Source organism: Haematobia irritans, chromosome 1 (assembly GCF_050003625.1).
Source record: "Haematobia irritans isolate KBUSLIRL chromosome 1, ASM5000362v1, whole genome shotgun sequence".
Taxonomy (NCBI): domain Eukaryota; kingdom Metazoa; phylum Arthropoda; class Insecta; order Diptera; family Muscidae; genus Haematobia; species Haematobia irritans.
Genome location: NC_134397.1, coordinates 19,016,538 through 19,038,279, shown reverse-complemented (window position 1 = coordinate 19,038,279; position 21,742 = coordinate 19,016,538). Strand labels below are relative to the sequence as shown.

General features: G+C 30.9%; 1 protein-coding gene across 6 annotated transcripts in view; it reads left to right on the top strand.

Annotated features, from left to right (window-relative positions):
• Positions 1 to 21,742, top strand: part of smash (smallish) — a 395,735-nt gene that overhangs the window by 328,337 nt on the left and 45,656 nt on the right. For all 6 annotated transcript variants that reach the window (XM_075289509.1, XM_075289511.1, XM_075289510.1 and 3 more), the window contains 2 exons: positions 5,328 to 5,470; positions 5,594 to 5,750. In XM_075289509.1, the coding sequence (XP_075145624.1) occupies positions 5,328 to 5,470; positions 5,594 to 5,750 (300 nt within the window). The remainder of the gene's footprint in view (positions 1 to 5,327; positions 5,471 to 5,593; positions 5,751 to 21,742) is intronic.

Genomic DNA, 21,742 nt, shown 5'->3' with positions numbered 1-21,742 from the left:
AATTTTATATAGAAATAAAATTTTGCAAAAATTTTCTATAGAAATAAAACTTTGCAAAAATTTTCTATAGATACAAAATGTTAATAAACTTGTCTATAGAGATAAAATTTTGCATACAATTTCTATAGAAATAAAACTTTGCAAACATTTTCTATAGCAAAAAAAATTATGAAAAAAATTTCTATATTAATAATATTATAATAAAATTTTCCGTAGCAATAACATTTTGACCGACTTTTTTATAGAAATAAAATTTTGCTAAGAAATGCTTTTGTTGTTTGCAAAAAATTTCTATAGAAATAAAATTTTGCAAAAAAAATTCTATAGAAATAAAATTTTTCTAAAAACTATTTTTTGCGTTTGTTAGAATTTTGGTAGACTTTTACCTTCTCTTAAGGATTTTGGTAGTGATTCTGAACCAAAGATGCGGCCTTTTTAAAATAAAGCCAGTTTTGAACACCCTATCTGGCTTTAATTCTAGGATCAATAAAATTAAGTTATCGAATTTTCATTCATCTCTATAGAAAGTTCTATAGAGATAAAATTTTGTGAAAAAAATAATCTATAGAGATACCATTTTGCACAAATTTTCTAAGAGATAAAATTTTGCAAAAATTTTCCGTTGAGATAAAATTGGGCAAAAATTTTCTATAGAGATAAAATTTTGCAAAAAAAAAAAATCTATAGAGATAAAATTTTGCAAAAAAAATCTATAGAGATAAAATTTTGCAAAAAAAAATATATAGAGATAAAAATTTCCTATAGAGATAAACTTTAATAAAAATTTTCTATAGCAATAAAATTATGACAAAATTTTCTATAACAATAAAATTTTGACAAACTTTTCTATAGAGATAACATTTTGCAAAAATTTTTTGTAGAGATAAAATTTTGCAAAAATTTTCTATAGAGATAAAGTTTTGCAAAAATTTTCTATAGAGATAAAATATTAATAAAGTTGTCTATAGAGATAAAATTTTGCATACAATTTCTAGAGAAATAAAATTTTGCAAAATGTCTATAGCAATAACATTTTGACAAAATTTTCTATAGAAATAAAATTTTGACAACATTTTCTGTAGTAATAAAATTATGACGAAAAATTTCTATAGTAATAATATTATTGTTGGTTTTGTTCTTTAAGCATTGTTGTTGTTTTTTTATTTCAGCTTAAAACCATACATTGACTAAACTACAAGAGTAGCTTAACCAACAGAGGAAAAGAATGTTTGTCAAATTTATTTGGGCAAAGCCCTATAGACTGCAAGATGGTTGGATGGACGCACGTTTCGGAATTACCACATTCCTCATCAGCATCCTCTACTTGCAGCAAAACTATCAACCAATTATCAGAATAAATTCAGGCAGTTTATTAAACCCAACAAAAACCACACTTGAACCCTCCGAAAAAAGGTTTTACATTGATAGCCGGCTTATGCCAAATAAATTCGAAACAAACATATCTCTTTTCCTATGCCACTGTCAAATCATCGATTTGAATTCACATGGCTGGGTTTATTTTGAGCGTGCCTCCTCTTCTTTTTCCATTTGTTTTGTTTTGTTATTGTTGGTTTTGTTCTTTAAGCATTGTTGTTGTTTTTTTATTTCAGCTTAAAACCATACATTGACTAAACTACAAGAGTAGCTTAACCAACAGAGGAAAAGAATGTTTGTCAAATTTATTTGGGCAAAGCCCTATAGACTGCAAGATGGTTGGATGGACGCACGTTTCGGAATTACCACATTCCTCATCAGCATCCTCTACTTGCAGCAAAACTATCAACCAATTATCAGAATAAATTCAGGCAGTTTATTAAACCCAACAAAAACCACACTTGAACCCTCCGAAAAAAGGTTTTACATTGATAGCCGGCTTATGCCAAATAAATTCGAAACAAACATATCTCTTTTCCTATGCCACTGTCAAATCATCGATTTGAATTCACATGGCTGGGTTTATTTTGAGCGTGCCTCCTCTTCTTTTTCCATTTGTTTTGTTTTGTTATTGTTGGTTTTGTTCTTTAAGCATTGTTGTTGTTTTTTTATTTCAGCTTAAAACCATACATTGACTAAACTACAAGAGTAGCTTAACCAACAGAGGAAAAGAATGTTTGTCAAATTTATTTGGGCAAAGCCCTATAGACTGCAAGATGGTTGGATGGACGCACGTTTCGGAATTACCACATTCCTCATCAGCATCCTCTACTTGCAGCAAAACTATCAACCAATTATCAGAATAAATTCAGGCAGTTTATTAAACCCAACAAAAACCACACTTGAACCCTCCGAAAAAAGGTTTTACATTGATAGCCGGCTTATGCCAAATAAATTCGAAACAAACATATCTCTTTTCCTATGCCACTGTCAAATCATCGATTTGAATTCACATGGCTGGGTTTATTTTGAGCGTGCCTCCTCTTCTTTTTCCATTTGTTTTGTTTTGTTATTGTTGGTTTTGTTCTTTAAGCATTGTTGTTGTTTTTTTATTTCAGCTTAAAACCATACATTGACTAAACTACAAGAGTAGCTTAACCAACAGAGGAAAAGAATGTTTGTCAAATTTATTTGGGCAAAGCCCTATAGACTGCAAGATGGTTGGATGGACGCACGTTTCGGAATTACCACATTCCTCATCAGCATCCTCTACTTGCAGCAAAACTATCAACCAATTATCAGAATAAATTCAGGCAGTTTATTAAACCCAACAAAAACCACACTTGAACCCTCCGAAAAAAGGTTTTACATTGATAGCCGGCTTATGCCAAATAAATTCGAAACAAACATATCTCTTTTCCTATGCCACTGTCAAATCATCGATTTGAATTCATATGTTTGTTTCGAATTTATTTGGCATAAGCCGGCTATCAATGTAAAACCTTTTTTCGGAGGGTTCAAGTGTGGTTTTTGTTGGGTTTAATAAACTGCCTGAATTTATTCTGATAATTGGTTGATAGTTTTGCTGCAAGTAGAGGATGCTGATGAGGAATGTGGTAATTCCGAAACGTGCGTCCATCCAACCATCTTGCAGTCTATAGGGCTTTGCCCAAATAAATTTGACAAACATTCTTTTCCTCTGTTGGTTAAGCTACTCTTGTAGTTTAGTCAATGTATGGTTTTAAGCTGAAATAAAAAAACAACAACAATGCTTAAAGAACAAAACCAACAATAACAAAACAAAACAAATGGAAAAAGAAGAGGAGGCACGCTCAAAATAAACCCAGCCATGTGAATTCAAATCGATGATTTGACAGTGGCATAGGAAAAGAGATATGTTTGTTTCGAATTTATTTGGCATAAGCCGGCTATCAATGTAAAACCTTTTTTCGGAGGGTTCAAGTGTGGTTTTTGTTGGGTTTAATAAACTGCCTGAATTTATTCTGATAATTGGTTGATAGTTTTGCTGCAAGTAGAGGATGCTGATGAGGAATGTGGTAATTCCGAAACGTGCGTCCATCCAACCATCTTGCAGTCTATAGGGCTTTGCCCAAATAAATTTGACAAACATTCTTTTCCTCTGTTGGTTAAGCTACTCTTGTAGTTTAGTCAATGTATGGTTTTAAGCTGAAATAAAAAAACAACAACAAGTAATAATATTATAATAAAATTTTCTGCAGCAATAAAATTTTGACCAACTTTTTTTATAGAAATAAAATTTTGCTAAGAAATACTTTTTTTGTTTGGTAGAATTTTGGTAAAAATTTCTATAGAAATTAGAGAAATTTTGGTAGATTTTGACCTTATCTTACGGATTTTGGTATTGATTCGGAACCAAAGATGCGGCTTCTTTAAAATAAAGCCAGTTTTCATTTTCATTCTCTTTGTCGCGTATATTAATAACGTTATTCATATACAAACAAATGCCAGTTTAAAAATCCAAATTTTAACGGATACTTCAAAGTCGAAAAATATTTTCTTAATTCCAAATAAACTTTAAACCAAAAATGCAAAATTCTCAAAATAAGTCTTAGCCTATATTTGAAGCATTTTTATATTAAATCAAAGATTCAATATTTCGCTTAAAGCTTCAATATTTCACATTTTTTCTATAAATCAAAAATGTGTTTCTTTACTTTAAGGAAACTTATCCTTAGTTCGAAGACATACGAATTTAATCGAGGGATGCAAATTTCTAACATTTATTTTTGAAACAAAGATTGTAATCTTTATTTTAATTTAAATTTTATTTTATTTTAATTAAAATTAATATTAATATTGTGTAAATTGCGCATCCTAAATTAGGTTGCCTTAATTGAAGTTGCTTAGTCTTTAATATCACCTAAATATTTTTTCAGTGCAAATATCCATGTTATTTTATTTTATTTTATTTTAATTTAAGATTAATATTACTTTTGTGTAAATTTTGCATCCTAAAATTTAGGTTGTGTAATCTTTAAATCACCTAAATATTTGTTTCAGTGCAGATATCGCACACTAAGAATCATACGCCTCTTCAAATTTAGGGCAATAAATTTAAACTAAATAATAAAAAAACAATTTCAATAAATTTCTTTGTTTCTAGGAATACTTCTTGCCATTGAAAAAAATTTGTAAATGTATTTTTTTTTTTAATTTTGCACTACAAACCAAACCGTTGCCTTGAACCTGAATAACGATGAAAATATACAAAAGTTCTTTTGTCTAGATTTTTTTTTACTAGAGACGTGATGAGAATCATAAACCAAAAATAGAGTTCAATAATGACTTGAGGACAATGCATTCATCCAATGAATAGACCTGGGTGGAGCTAGAGTTAATGATTGGTGGTCATCATCTAATCATAGAAGCCACTGAAACCCACAAAAAAGTCTACAACTTTAAATAGCGAGAGTAATGGATAGTTTTGAAAAGAAAAATGTAATCAACAGGTGAAATTTTTCTGAAAATTGTTTAACGTTTCAACAATTAAACACCAATTTAATATTCCAAACACAGGCCTAATGTTGTTGAAAAAAACAACAAAATGATGGTGATGATATCGACAGTAATAAGCTAATGATTCTTGGGAACAAAGAAGGCTAAAAGCCTTAGTGTAATTGCATGAATGACACAACTAAATAAATACCAGCTCATCATAGAGTGTGGGGGTGGCTTTTAAAACTTTCTCCTTTTTTGGGAATATCCATCCAATAAATAAAATATTTACTATGCAGACAGTAGCCGATAATGAATAATTAAAAATTCTTATTAATTTTTTTTTTCATTTTTTTACAATTCTCTTTTCATAAAACCAATATGATGAATGTGATGACTGGCTTTAACTAAAACCTCATTTTCGTTTTGAAATACTTTTCCCCGATTGTATGTTTGTATGACTACCCCGGCTTTAGAATCTGGACAATTGGAAGTCATCACGTAGAAAACGTGTTGAACACATTATCGATCGTGTGGTGGAGGTTAAAAAACTGGAATTGGAAGAACATGATCGAACTCGTAGAAAATCGAAAACATTTTCCGAAATGATTGAAGACAGGTATGTTTTATGGTGATGACCTATATGTCTAAAAAAACTAAATTTTGGTATTATATTTTTACAAAAGAATTTCCATTTAAAATATTTCCAAGTTATAAATATTTTTTTTTGTATCTCCTATAGAGTCGAAAGAGTTGGTCGACCTGCTCTTAAAAAATTAGCATCATTGGCCGTCTACAATGAAGATGAATCAAATGATTTAAGCGATTTGGGTATTGGCACCAGTAGTGCCAGCGGCAAAAGCAGTTTATCTGAGGACTACGATAACAATAGTGTTATGGTGAGTACATTATTATTATATAATATTTTTTTATTTGTTTTTCTTGAAATGAAATATTTTTGAAAATAAAAGGGGATCTCCACTGGAAATAGCGACTAAAATTTTATTAAAAAAAAAAAAAAAAACAAGTAGGGAAAGTATAAAGTGGGGCGGGGCTGACTATATTATACCCTTCACCAGTATGTTATCAAAATTGTTGATACCATCTTAACAGCTTCAAATTTGTTGTGAGCTACACAAAAAAATATCACCAAAATATTTCCAATAAAATGGTTGATTGAAGTTGAAAATTTTTCAATTAATAAATTATTTGATAAATTAACTTCTTAATAAAGATAGAAACAATAAGTTAATTAATTTAATGATTGAACATTTTAAAATTTGTATATAACTATAGACCGATATGAACCAAGTTTACTATAGTTGTTAACGGCCATATACTAGCACAAATGTAAAGTTTCAACTGAATTGGATGAATTTTGCTTCTCTTAAAGGCTTCGGAGGTTAAACTGGGGATCGGTTTATATGGGGGCTATATATAATTATGGACCGATTTGGACCAATTTTTGCATGAATGTTATTCTAACACCACGTACCGAATTTCAACCGGATCTGATGAAATTTGCTCCTCAAAGAGGCTCCGGAGGTAAAATGCGGGAATCGGTTTATATGGGGGCTATTTATAATTAGGGACCGTTTTGGACCAATTTTTGCATTGATGATAGAGACCATATAATAACACCACGAACCAAGTTTTAACCGGATCGGACGAAATTTGCTCCTCAAAGAGGCTCTGGAGGTCAAATCTGGAGGTCGGTTTATATAGGGGCTACATATAATTTTGGACCGATTCTTGCATGGTTGTTAGAGACTATATACTAACACCACCTACCAAATTTCAACCGGATCGGATGAATTTTGCTCCTCCAAGAGGCTCCGGAGGTCAAATCTGGGGATCGGTTTGTATGGGGGGGTTATATATAGTTATGGAAAGATATGGAGCAATATTTGCATGGTTGTTAGATACAATATACTACCACCACGTACCAAAACTGGATCGGATGAAATTTGCTTCTCTAAGGGTCTCCGTAAGCCAAATCTGGGGGTCGGTTTATATGGGTGCTGGGAGCCACCGTGGTGCAATGGTTAGCATGCCCGCCTTGTATACACAAGGTCGTGGGTTCGATTCCTGCTTCGACCGAACACCAAAAAGTTTTTCAGCGGTGGATTATCCCACCTCAGTAATGCTGGTGGCATTTCTGAGTGTTTCAACGCTTCTCTATGTGGTTTCACTGCAATGTGGAACGTCATTCGTAAATGTGTTCACAGACAGACGGACGGACATGGCTAGATCGACTCAGGGGCCAGCCCTGAGCAATATTGCCAAAGACACTATGTGTCTATCTCGTCTATTTATGGGTATTGCAAACACATGCACTAGCTTATAATACCTTGTTCCACAGTCTGGCGCAGGGTATAAAACCTTAATCCAAAGACCTAAAATCTTCAAAATAAACTGAATGAACATATCATCAAACTGCTAGAAAGACTTTTTCAATACGTAAAGTCAACCTTCTAACATCATCTAGCGGAACCCGATCACATGCGAGGTATAGATAGAGAACGCCATCTTTTGGAAAAATAACAATTGTTTTTTTTTATTATTTTTTTTTTTTTGCTACACCTAATAATCAATTTAATCATAAATGAAATATTTGTATTATTTTCCAATAACTTTCATTTTTATGATAGACATTTTAAATTTGCCACCCAACAAAATGCTGCTCTTTGGGGTGTCCTCCCATAGCTTAACTTAGCCGCCTATTATATCTCCGTTGGAAATCCATTGAACTTTTCACACCTTTTCCATCCCGACGTAAAAAAATAAACTACGCCCAAATTTTGACAAAATTTTCTACAGAAAAAAAATTTGACAAAATGTTCTATAAAAATAAAATTTTGAAAAAATCTTATGTAGAAATAAAATTTTGATAAAATTTTCTATAGAAATAAAATTTTAACAAAATCTTCTATAGAAATAAAATTTTAACAAATTTTTCTACAGAAATAAAATTTTGCAGAAATTTTCTATAGAAATAAAATTTTGCAAAAATTTTCTATAGAAGTAAAATTTTTCAAACATTTTCTATAGAAATAAAATTTTGCAAACATTTTCTAACGAAATAACATTTTGACAAAATTTTCTATAGAAATAAAATTTTCACAAAATTCTCTACAGAAATAAAAATTTCACAAAATTTTCTATAGAAATAAAATTTTGCAAAAATTTTCTACAGAAATAAAATTTTGCAAAAATTTTCTATAGAAGTAAAATTTTGTAAAAATTTTATATAGAAATAAAATTTTGCAAAAATTTTCTATAGAAATACAATTTTGACAAAATTTTCTAGAGAAATAACATTTTGACAAAATTTTCTATAGAAATAAAATGTTAACAAAATTTTTATAGAAAAAAAATTTTAACAAAATTTTCCATAGAAATAAAGTTTTGACAAAATTTTCTATAGAAATAAAATTGTGACAAAAATGAAATAAAATTTTGCAAAAATTTTCTATAGAAATAAAATTTTGCAAAAATTTTCTATAGCAAATAAAATTTTGCAAAAATTTTGTATAGAAATAACATTTTGCAAAAATTATCTATAGAAATAAAATTTTTACAAAATTTTCTAAAGAAATAAAATTTTGCAAAAATTTTCTATAGAAATAAAATTTTGACAAAATTTTCTATAGAAATAAAATTTTGATAGCATTTTCTAAAGAAATAAAATGTTGACAAAATTTTCTATAGAAATAAAATTTTGCAAAAATTTTCTATAGAAGTAAAATTTTGCAAGAATTTTCTATAGAAATAAAATTTTACAAAAATTATCTATAGAAATAAAATTTTGACAAAATTTTCTATAGAAATAAAATTTTGACAGCATTTTCTAAAGAAATAAAATGTTGAAAAAATTTTCTATAGAAATAAAATTTTGCAAAAATTTTCTGTAGAAATAAAATTTTGCAAAAATTTTCTATAGAAATAAAATGTTGAAAAAATTCTCTTTTTCAATTAAATTTTCAAAAAATTCTCTATAGGAATAACATTTTCACAAAATTTTCTATAGAAATACAATTTTTGTTTTGTTATTGTTGGTTTGTACTTCAATCATATTTGTTGTTTTGATCTCAGCTTTGACAATGTTTGTCAAATTTATTTTGAGCAAAGCCCTATAGACTGCAATATGGTTGGATGGACGCACGTTTCGGAATCACCACATTCCTCATCAGCATCCTCTACTTTCAGCAAAACTATCAACCAATTATCAGAACAAATTCTGGTAGTTCAACAAACCCAAAGTGAACCACACTTGAACCTTCCGAAAAGAGATTTATGATAGTGGGCTTCTGCCGAAATAAATATTTGTACAAACATTTCTCTTTTCCTTTGCCGCTTTCAAATCAACGATTTGAGTTTAGCAAAATTTCTACAGAAATAAAATTTTAACAAAATTTTCTACAAAAAAATAAAATTTTAACAGAATTTTCTATAGAAATAAAATTTTGACAAAATTTTCTATAGAAATAAAATGTTGACAAAATTTGCTATAGAAATAAAATTTTAACAAAATTTTTTATAGAAGAATTTTTATTGTTGTTTTTGATCTGAGCTTAAAGTCATGCATTGACTAAACTACAAGTGTAGCTTAACCAACAGAGGAAAAGTATGCTTGTCAAATTTATTTGGGCAAAGCCCTATAGACTGCAGGATGGTTGGATGTACAGCTGTTTCGGAATTACCACATTCCTCATCAACATCCTCTACTTGCAGCAAAACTATCAACCAATTATCAGAATAAATTCGGGTAATTCACTCCACCCAAAGTGAAATACACTTGAACCTTCCGAAAAAGGGGTTTAATAGTCGGCTACTGCCTATTTTTCTATTTCTATTTTTTTGTTTGATAGTTGTTGGATAGAATCTTTTCCAAATTTTGGTTTAAATTTCTCCAAATTTTGGTACATTATTTTTGGCTCGTCTGACAACTGTGGTATTGATTCCGAGCCAATGAAACGGTCTATTGAAATAAAAATACATTGAAGGCACAATTTTCTTAAAGACAGTTTTATTAATTTTGAAGAATTTTTCTGAATTATTAAAGCCAAGTTAATAAGGTCAACCCCAAAAAAAATCTTTCATATTAAGATGCAAATTTTTAAATCGAATCACATAAGGACGTGAAATCTTTGGCCTCATGAGAACATTTTTTGCAGTGTGTATTATTTTCCAATAACTTTCATTGTTATGATAGAAATTTTGAATTTGCCACCCAAAAAAAAAATGCTGCTCTCTGGGGTGTCCTGCAATAGCTTAACTTAGCCGCCTATTATATCTCCGTTGGAAATCCATTGAACTTTTCACACCTTTTCCATCCCGACGTAAAAAAGAAACATTAAACTACGCACAACTCGTATGCCAATTTTCGTTTCTCCAAAAAGTCATTAGTTAGCCACCAAATAGACAAGATAGACATTTATGGCAAAGAAGCAAAAAAGAACAACAACAACAACGAATAATAATCTTTACAAATCCCAATGATTTTCGAAAGTTGTTAAAGGCGCAATTTCAGGCACTGTTGTGATTTTTCGCTCTTTTTTTGTTACAAATCTAGAACTGGGTCAAACTATTTAGCAAATGAAATGGACAAACATAAGTGGATAGTTGGATGAATGGATGAGTGTTTGTATGGATATGGTTTAGATGGAATGAAAGATGTCTGGACGGTGAATGCAGTAGCTTTTGAAAAATGCCATAGAAAAAAATGAATATTTCTCTATGAGTGACTGGCTTTGCAAAAAATTCGAGAAGCTTGAAGCAATTAGTCAAGACTGATTTTTTTTTTTTCGAGAAAAAAAAACTGTAGTCAAATCATTGATCATTCAGTGATATCTTAAATTGCAAACAGTTATGTTACCTTTTTTTGCGCGAATTTATTTTTAGCTACTCAAATTATAAATCATAGCTACGGTTTCGGTATAATGATAATAGGGATGTCTATTGAGAAACCGGCATAAAAGATGGAAAATCCCCCATAATGAAAAGATGACTTTGGACAACATTTTCCATAGCAATAAAATGTCGATAAGATTTCGTAAGCCAATAAAATGTTGACAAAAATTTATATAAAATAATAATAATTTTGACGAAACCTTTAAGAAAAATTATTTTTTTTATAAAAGTTTTCTATTACATTAAAATTTCTATAAATACAAACTAATTTTGATGAAATTAAATTATTTTAAATTTTTTAATTAAAATAAAGATTTAACAAAATATTTTATAAATTTAAATCTAAATTTCCGAAAAAAGTATTTTATATTATTTGTTAGGCCGATAGCCGATAGCCTCTAGTTGCTAGTGCCTGTAGAAATAAGTTTATTGTAATTTGTAATTATAATAAATTAAATAATAAATAAATAAATTATATTATATTGTTTGTTGGTTTCTTCTTTAACCTTTTCATGAATAATTTGATGTCAACTACAAAGAATTTTTTGACAATTTTTTTATTTTAGTTTATACAAAGAAAATTATAAGAGAAAATTTTCGAAGAAATTATATAAAATTAAAGTAAAAAATATAATTTTTAAATTTTCTACTAAATTGATAAAACTATGAAAACAAAGTTCTTCAAAATATTTTCAACAAAAATAAAATTTGATCAAAGTTTCAATGTAAATTTCAAACTACATTTTAGATATACAAGGAAAAAAAATTAAGAACAAATTGTTGACGATTTTTATAAATATTTTTTATTTTTTAAATTCTACAATGAAAATTATAGGAGAACATTTTCGACTCAATTGTATAAAATTTTCTATTATTAAAATTTAGTTTTATCAAAATTTTAATAGTAGAACATTTCGTAAAATTTTATTATTTTTTTTAATTATATGAGAGGTTGGCTGATAAGTCCCCGATCTAACAAAGAAAAACACATTTTTTTGTCAAAGTTCGTTTTTATTATTCAACATAGTTCCCTTCAAGAGCGATACAACGATTATAACGACCTTCCAATTTTTTGATACCATTTTGGTAGTACTCCTTCGGTTTTGCCTCAAAATAGGCCTCAGTTTCGGCGATCACCTCTTCATTGCAGCCAAATTTTTTCCCTGCGAGCATCCTTTTGAGGTCTGAGAACAAGAAAAAGTCGATGGGGGCCAGATCTGGAGAATACGGTGGGTGGGGAAGCAATTCGAAGCCCAATTCAGGAATTTTTGCCATCGTTCGCAATAACTTGTGGCACGGTGTGTTGTCTTGGTGGAACAACACTTTTTTCTTCTTCATATGGGGCCGTTTTGCCGCGATTTCGACGCTCCTTTCAAACGCTCCAATAACGCCATATAATAGTCACTGTTGATGGTTTTCCCTTCTCAAGATAATCGATAAAAATTATTCCATGCGCATCCCAAAAAAACAGAGGCCATTACTTTGCCAGCGGATTTTTGAGTCTTTCCACGCTTTGGAGACGGTTCACCGGTCGCTGTCCACTCAGTCGACTGTTGATTGGACTCAGGAGTGTAGTGATGGAGCCATGTTTCATCCATTGTCACATATCGATGGAAAAACTCGGGTGTAAAGGGTGATACGGTCAAAATTTGGTCAAGGGGAAACGCGTGTAAATCGGTGAAATCGTTTATTTAAAAAATCAAATTAAATTTCTTTTTCAAGTTCAATTAGTATAAAATTCAGGAAAAATATTCAGTTAGGCTTTCGCTTTTCCAAATCCGAATTGCCGGGCCTCACGCTTGACACCTGCCATCAGATTTTGTACAGCCACCTTGTCAACCTTCTTCGCCGCAGAAAGCCAGTTTGCCTTGAACTGCTGCTCGTCCTTAGCAGTTTTTTTGGTCTTCTTTAGGTTCCGCTTGACAATAGCCCAGTATTTCTCAATTGGGCGGAGCTCTGGCGTGTTGGGAGGGTTCTTGTCCTTGGGAACCACCTGCACGTTGTTGGCGGCGTACCACTCCATGGCCTTTTTACCGTAATGGCAAGATGCCAAATCCGGCCAAAACAGTACGGAACAACCGTGTTTCTTCAGGAAAGGCAGCAGACGTTTATTCAAACACTCTTTCACGTAAATTTCTTGGTTGACAGTCCCGGAAGCTATGAAAATGCTGCTTTTCAAGCCACAGGTACAGATGGCTTGCCAAACCAGATATTTCTTTGCGAACTTTAACAGTTTTATGTGCTTGAAAATATCTGCTACCTTTCCCCTTCCTTTTGCCGTATAAAACTCCTGTCCCGGAAGCTGCTTGTAGTCGGCTTTGACGTAGGTTTCGTCGTCCATTACCACGCAGTCAAACTTCGTCAGCATCGTCGTGTACAGCCTCCGAGATCGCGCTTTGGCCGTCGTATTTTGTTTATCATCGCGATTTGGAGTCACTACCTTCTTGTAAGTCGATAGTCCGGCTCGTTTTTTGGCTCGATGTATGGTTGTAAACGATACACCCAGCTTATTTGCGGCATCTCGGAGAGAGAGGTTAGGGTTTCGCTTGAAACTACCGGCAACTCTCTTTGTCGTCTCAGCGGCTTCCGGTTTTCGATTTCCTCCCGATCCAGACTTCCTGGCTGTCGACAAACGTTCCCCAAACACTTTAATTACATTTGTAACGGTTGATTTGGCAGCGTTTTAGCGATTTTGCCAGCTTTGCGTGCGAGTAGCTCGGATTTTCGCGATGCGCGAGCAAAATTTTGATACGCTGCTCTTCTTGATTGGACGGCATTTTGACAACTGAAGAGTGAATTCCAAAATCAAAATAGGAGCAACATTCTACACACACACACATCTTCAAAATGAGGGGTGTTCAGGTTTTTTAAATGCAAAATTGAAAGAAGTTTATATTGACCAAATTTTGACCGTATCACCCTTTACTAAACGATGGGTCTCAGATTTTTCCTTCTTGGCGTTACATACAAATGCACAAACTTATTATACCCTTTACCACAGTAGTGGTGAAGGGTATAAAAATATGAGAAAAATTTTGGACGGAATTATTTATATCATTTGTAGAAAAAAAAAATTGAAAAAAATTTTCTACTCAATTAAATCTTGTATGCAAATAATATTTTCACTAAATATCTACGAATATAAATTATGAAAAAAAAATCAATGCAAAGATTCTACAAAAAATAACTATAGGGATTTTTTATAAACAAAAATAAAAAAATATAATTGTATTCAAAAAATTGGACTAAAAAATTTCTTTGTTGCAAATTAAAAAAAAAAAAAATATGAGTAAACTAAAATAAAATAAATAAATAAATAAAATAAAAATATAATTTTAACGGACATTTCTTGAAAAATTAAATTTTGATAAAATTTTCTATAAAAATAAATTTTAATAAAATTTTCTATAAAAATAAATTTTGATAAAAATTTCTAAATAAAAACACAGTTAAAAAAACTTTCTATAAAAATAAATTTTGATAAAATTTTCTATGGAAATAAATTTTGTTAAAATGTTCACCAAATTGTCTATGAATATTAATTATGACAAAAAATTATGACAAGATTCTGTGAAAAAATAAATATAAATATATAAATATAGTTTATAAAAAATACACAAAAATTGAAAAATTTGATACAAAATTTAGACAAATTTTTCTAAATGATAAATTGCTAATAAAATACATTCCATTACAAAATATATTTGGAATTTGCTTTTTGACAAGGTTTCTTGCAAAAATCTCTTGGATTTTTTTTCCAATTTCTCAAATGATATCCCTATATTCCAACCAATCGAAACCTTAAACTTTAAAGTTCATGCAACTCCATATCTAGTTTAAGCTTAATTCATGACTTCGTTTTAGTCTTTTTTGCCAGTTTAGGTTTCTCCAATGAAAAAGAAAGCGTTTTTTGTGGTTAAAAAAAAAATTTCACAATTATTTTCGGTGCAAAGTTGTGGCATTGGCTTTTGTATTTTTCTTCAAATTTAAAACAGATTATTCGCAATTAACTTTGAAATATTATTGAGGCAATAAAGACTCCATAAACAGTTGTGGTGTGGTATATATAGTTTTTCTCAGGTTTTTTTTTGTGAAGATTTACAACGACATACATACATACTTCACGTTTTTAAAGTTTCTCAAGTGGAATTGACATGTTATAAAGCAAAAAAAAACGACTTATAAAGATTATCATAATAGAAATTATGAAAAATGATATGGTATATTTTCGCATGCCAACACTCTGTTAAGTACAGTGGTTTAAATACTATTTGTAATGCAAATATTTTATAAACAATGAATCTACCAAAATCAAACCATAACTGTTATACTTGAGTTATAACAGTCGAAATACAAGATATATATTGTTCTAATCTCAATCGATTTTCTTTAGTCAAACAACATTTCCATATTGATTTTTTTCCAATGAAAATAATAACCAATATCTTATAGCTACCCCAATCCCACTGTGTTTTATTTTTTTTTTATTCAATCTGTGCTAATTACGTTTAATTGTTGCACAAAAGCCGTCATTCATCGTCCCCATTGTCGCTGTCGTCGACATATCGTTTGCGTGTCTATCATAAAACTTTTAATTTGCGCCAAGTTTAGCGTTATTTTCCATGCTGCTTGTCAACCGGTATTGAATGATTAAAATCCAAAACATTAGCCACCTCTTTTTCAACTACCAACAATCACTCATTTCAGCCCAACCAGCCAGGCTAACTAACACCCATTCCAAGTCAGATCTGGTGACTGTCGGCACCAATAAAAAAAAAGCTACCGCTAAGGGAAAACTGAGAAGAGTATTATTGTATATCTCCTCACATCTAATTAAAATCGCAAGAATAAAATTGGATTGAAAAAAAAGACAAACACAAATGACACCTCAAAAGGTGTAACAAACCGTCATTTAGTCATAAACGGTACATCGATGCAGATATGGATAATCTCCGGAGGTATCGAGAAGCAATGAAATAATTCCCCAATTAATGAATAAAATTAACTAAATGAATTAATACAATTTCCATGTATGTCGATGGGTCCTGTTAGCGTTGCCTAAGGGGATATGTTGGGACAAGGGTGGGAATAGAATAGGTATGATATAGGTCTAGGATGGGGATAGTATAGCGATGGGGTAGGGATAGGATAGGGATAGAATAGGGATAGAATAGGGATAGGATAGGATAGGGATAGGATAGGGATAGGATAGGGATAGGATAGGATAGGGATAGGGATAGGATAGGGATAGGATAGGGATAGGATAGGGATAGGATAGGGATAGGATAGGGATAGGATAGGGATAGGATAGGGATAGGATAGGGATAGGATAGGGATAGGATAGGGATAGGATAGGGATAGGATAGGGATAGGATAGGGATAGGATAGGGATAGGATAGGGATAGGATAGGGATAGGATAGGGATAGGATAGGGATAGGATAGGGATAGGATAGGGATAGGATAGGGATAGGATAGGGATAGGATAGGGATAGGATAGGGATAGGATAGGGATAGGATAGGGATAGGATAGGGATAGGATAGGGATAGGATAGGATAGGATAGGGATAGGATAGGGATAGGATAGGGATAGGATAGGGATATGATAGGGATATGATAGGGATATGATAGGGATATGATAGGGATAGGATAGGGATAGGATAGGGATAGGATAGGGATAGGATAGGGATAGGATAGGGATAGGATAGGATAGGATAGGATAGGGATAGGATAGGGATAGAATAGGTATAGGATAGGGATAGAGATAGGGATAGGATAGGGATAGGATAGGGATAGGATAGGGATAGGATAGGGATAGGATAGGGATAGGATAGGGATAGGATAGGGATAGGATAGGGATAGGATAGGGATAGGATAGGGATAGGATAGGGATAGGATAGGTATAGGATAGGGATAGGACAGGCATATGATAGGGATAGGATAAGGATAGGAATAGGATAGGGATAGGAATGAGATAGGGATTGGATAAGATAGGGATAGAATAGTGATATAGGAATAGGAATAAGATAGGGATTGGATAAGATAGGGATAGGATAGGGATAAGATAGTGAGAGGATAGGAATAGGATAGGAATGAGATAGGATAGGTTAGTGATAGAATAGGGTAGGATTATGAATAAGATAGGGATAGGAAGTGAGAGGATAATGATATGATAGGATAGGAATATGAATATGAATATGAATAAGATAGGAATAGGATAAGGGTAGAATAGGGATATGATAGGGATTGGATAGGATAGGATAGGATGGATAGGATAGGGATAGGATAGGGATAGGATAGGGATATGATAGGATAGGGATATGATAGGATAGGGATATGATAGGATAGGAATAGGATAGGGATAGGATAGGGGATAGGGATAGGATACGATAGGATAGGGATAGGATAGGGATAGGATAGGGATAGGATAGGGATAGGATAGGGATAGGATAGGATAGGGATAGGGATAGGATAGGGATAGGATAGGGATAGGATAGGGATAGGATAGGGATAGGATAGGGATAGGATAGGGATAGGATAGGGATAGGATAGGGATAGGATAGGGATAGGATAGGGATAGGATAGGGATAGGATAGGGATAGGATAGGGATAGGATAGGGATAGGATAGGGATAGGATAGGGATAGGATAGGGATAGGATAGGGATAGGATAGGGATAGGATAGGGATAGGATAGGGATAGGATAGGGATAGGATAGGGATAGGATAGGGATAGGATAGGGATAGGATAGGGATAGGATAGGGATAGGGATAGGATAGGGATAGGATAGGGATAGGATAGGGATAGGATAGGGATAGGATAGGGATAGGATATGGATAGGATAGGGTTAGGATAGGCATAGGATAGGATAGGCATAGGATAGGATAGGCATAGGATAGGATAGGATAGGATAGGATAGGATAGGGATAGGATAGGATAGGATAGGATAGGATAGGATAGGGATAGGATAGGAATAGGAATAAGATAGTGAGAGGTTAGGATAGAAATAGGATAGAAATGAGATAGGATAGGATAGTGATAGGATAGGGTAGGAATATGAATAAGATAGGGAGAGGATAGGGATAGGATAGTGAGAGGATAGTGATATGATAGGATAGGAATATGAATAAGATAGGCATAGGATAGGGATAGGGTAGGGATAGGATAGGAAGTGATATGATAGGGATAGGATAGGAATAGGATAAGTGGAGGATAGTGATAGGATAGGATAGTGATAGGAATAGGATAGGAATATAAGAATAGGATAGGAATAGGATTGGAATAGGATAGGAATAGGATAGGAATAGGATAGGAATAGGATAGGAATAGGATAGGAATAGGATAGGAATAGGATAGGAATAGGATAGGAATAGGAAAGGAATAGGATAGGAATAGGATAGGAATATGACAGGAATAGGATAGGAATAGGATAGGATAGGGATAGGATAGGGGTAGGGATTGGATAGGATAGGGATAGGATCGGGATAGATATAGGCTAGGGATAGGATGGAGATAGGATAGGGATAGAATAGGATAGGGAGTGTGATAGGACAGGGATAGGGTTAGTATAGAGATAGCCTAGGAATGGGATAGGATAGGATAAAAATATCATAGGGATATGGTGGGAATTCGATGGGGATATGATAGGGATTGGATAGAATAGTGCTAGGTTACCTATAAAATCCGACATACATTTTTTATCCGTGTTATTATGTAGAATTTCCCCCATTTTAAAAACTCTATACATCTATCATGTGTGTCATCTACAAGTGTATGGACCATTTGTTTTGATTGTCCATTTGTTTAGCTAATGACTACTCGTACTGATTGCTAATTTTTCATTTCAAAATAAAAATAGGAGAATACGTCATAGCAAATACGAAGAATAAGTTGAGCAGATAGACAAACGGCATAGACTTTGGGATTACACAAAAGAAAATACTTGCATCCTAAGTGGTGAGATATGCTTCAATTGATTTCAATGATACTACAATTTTGATTCACAATTATTTCGTCATCATTTTTAAATTCTCTTGATTGTATACAACTCATTAATTAATTTTATGACGATATTTGCAATGACGATTAAGCAATTTTGCCATTTGTAATCGATATTTTTTGAATTCATTACTAAGCATTTAATGTGAGAGAGCAATGCAAGTTTGCTGTGGTTTGCCTCTCGACTCGAATTTTTTTGTTTTGTTTTCAATTTTGTATATAAACAAATAAAAACCGTTTGCATTATTTGTTTCCTTCTTAATGATCATTAACATCACCATGTGCCATTCAGAAATTATTAACAATAACAAAACACACCCCTACATATTTATATATTGTGTTTTTATTAATTTTTTATTATAAATTCTTAATGTTTTTTTTTGCTAAGAGATACCATTCATATGGCATCATCATTAACACTCGCCATCATTATCACAATCATGGTGGTGTTGATAATAATGATCATTATCTTTATTAATTTTTGTATTATTGAGATGAGAATATTGTTGTTGCTTTTGCCAATTTTTTATTAATTCAAGTGACTAGGTATACACATCTATCTTTCACGAAACAATGGCGTAGCTAAACATGAAATTGAAGAATTTCGTTCTGCGAAATATTTTAATGAGTTTTCATGTGTTTATTATTATTATTATTATTTTGTTTTTGTTTAATTTTGAAGAGGTGTTAAAAGAATATTTGAAAACCAGATTAGCATTCATTCATTAGGCTTTAACAGTTATGCTAAGCAATGCTTGTGCTAGTGTAGGTATGTGTATTTATATGCTCTCTCTCCCTCCCTCTTCTTATAGTGAGAGAAATATTTCTAGAAATCGACTTGTTTGAGTGTTCACATAAGATTTTTTAGAGTTTAGAGTGCATAAATATAAGTTTTAACGTTTATTATTATTTTTGTTTAATCTTGAAGAGGTGTTAAAAGTATATTTGAAAACAAGTTAGAAGAACCCTATCTCCACCTTAGCATTCATTCATTAGGCATTAACAGTTATGTTAAGCAATGTTTGTGATAGTATATTTATATGCTCTCTCTCTCCCTTTTCTTATAGAGAGAAAAATATTTCTACAAATCTACTTGTTTTAATATTCAAATTATTTATATTTTAGAGTGCATGAATAAACTTTATGTCACGAATTTCGATAGCATGATGAAAAATTATCGCTTTAGAAGATCTGGATATTGGTTTATATGAGAATTTCTATCAACTTATATGACAATATGTATAGTACTTAGCATTTCTTCTATGTTTATTAGAGAGTACATTCATTACTTTGGCAGTGAATTTCAGGCTAATAAATTCATAGATGAGTATTAAAGACTCGTAAGTATTAGTTAGTGCTGAAGAAATTTATCAGTTTATAGAGTTCTAGGAACAGATCCAATTTAGTTTTGATATAAGGCTGTTACTAGCTGGGTTGCCATTATGGTCCGATCGGACCAAAATTGGTCCAACAAATTATTAATTTTTAAATTTGGTCCGATGATGGACCAAATCGGTACTTTTTTCAAAACTTGCTATAGAAATAAAATTTTGACTTAATTTTCTGTAGAAATAAAATTTTGACAAAATTTTCTATAGAAATAAAATTTTAACAATATTTCCTATAGAAATAAAATTTTGTACAGAAACTTAAACAAATTTGTATAGATACAAACTTATGCAAAAATTTTGTAAAAATTTTATATAGAAATTAAATTTTGCGACAACTATCTACAGAAATAAAAGTTTGACAAATTTTCTATAGAAATAAAATATTGTCAAATTTTTCTATAGAAATAAAATTTTGGTTAATTTTTCAATAGGAATAAAATTTTGGTGAAATTTTCTATAGAACTGAAATTTTGACAGATTTTCTTCAAGAAATTAAATTTTGGCAAAATATTCTATAGAAAGAAATTTTGACAAAATTTTTTAATGAACTAAAATTTTAATTAAGTTTTCTACAGAAATACACTTTTGACAAGATTTTCTATAGAAATAAAATGTTGACCACATTTTCTATAGAAATAAAATTTTCTACAGAAATAAAATTTTGACAAAATTTTCTATAGGAATAATATTTTGATAAAATTTTCTATAGCAATAAAATTTTGTCAAAATTTTCTATAGAAATAAAATTGTGACAACATTTTTTTTAGAAAAAGACTTTTGTACGGAAACAAATTTGTATAGATTCAAATATTTTGTATAGGAAGAAAATTTTGTAAAAATTTTATATAGAAATAACTTTTTGCGAAAATATCTATAGAAATCAAAGTTTGACAAATTTTCTATAGAAATAAAATATTGACAAAATTTTCTATAGAAATAAAATTTTGTTTAACTTTCTATAGGAATAAAATGTTGGTTAAATTTTCTATACAACTGAAATTTTGACAAAATTTCTTCAAGAAATTAAATTTTGGCAAAATATTCTATAGAAGTGAAATTTTGACAAAATTTTTTACTGAACTAAAATTTTAATTAAGTTTTCTACAGAAATACAATTTTGACAAGATTTTCTATAGAAATAAAAATTTGACAACATTTTCTATAGATATAAAATTTTCTACAGAAATAAAATGTTGACAAAATTTTCTATAGAAATAACATTGTGACAAAATATAGGAAGAAAATTTTGTAAAAATTTTATATAGAAATAAATTTTTGCGATAATATCTACAGAAATTAAAGTTTGACAAATTTTCTATAGAAATAAAATATTGACAAAATTTTCTATAGAAATGAAATCTTGACAAAATTTTAAAATGAACTAAAATTTTGATAAAATTTTCTACAGAAATAAAATTTGGACAAAATTCTCTACAGAAACAAAATTTTGTCAAAATTTTCTATAGAAATAAAAATGTGACAAAATTTTCTATATAAATAAAATTTTGACAAAAATTTTTATGGAAGTAAAATTTTGACTTAAATTTTTATAGAAGTAAAATTTTGGTAAAATTTTAACCATTACATGTTGG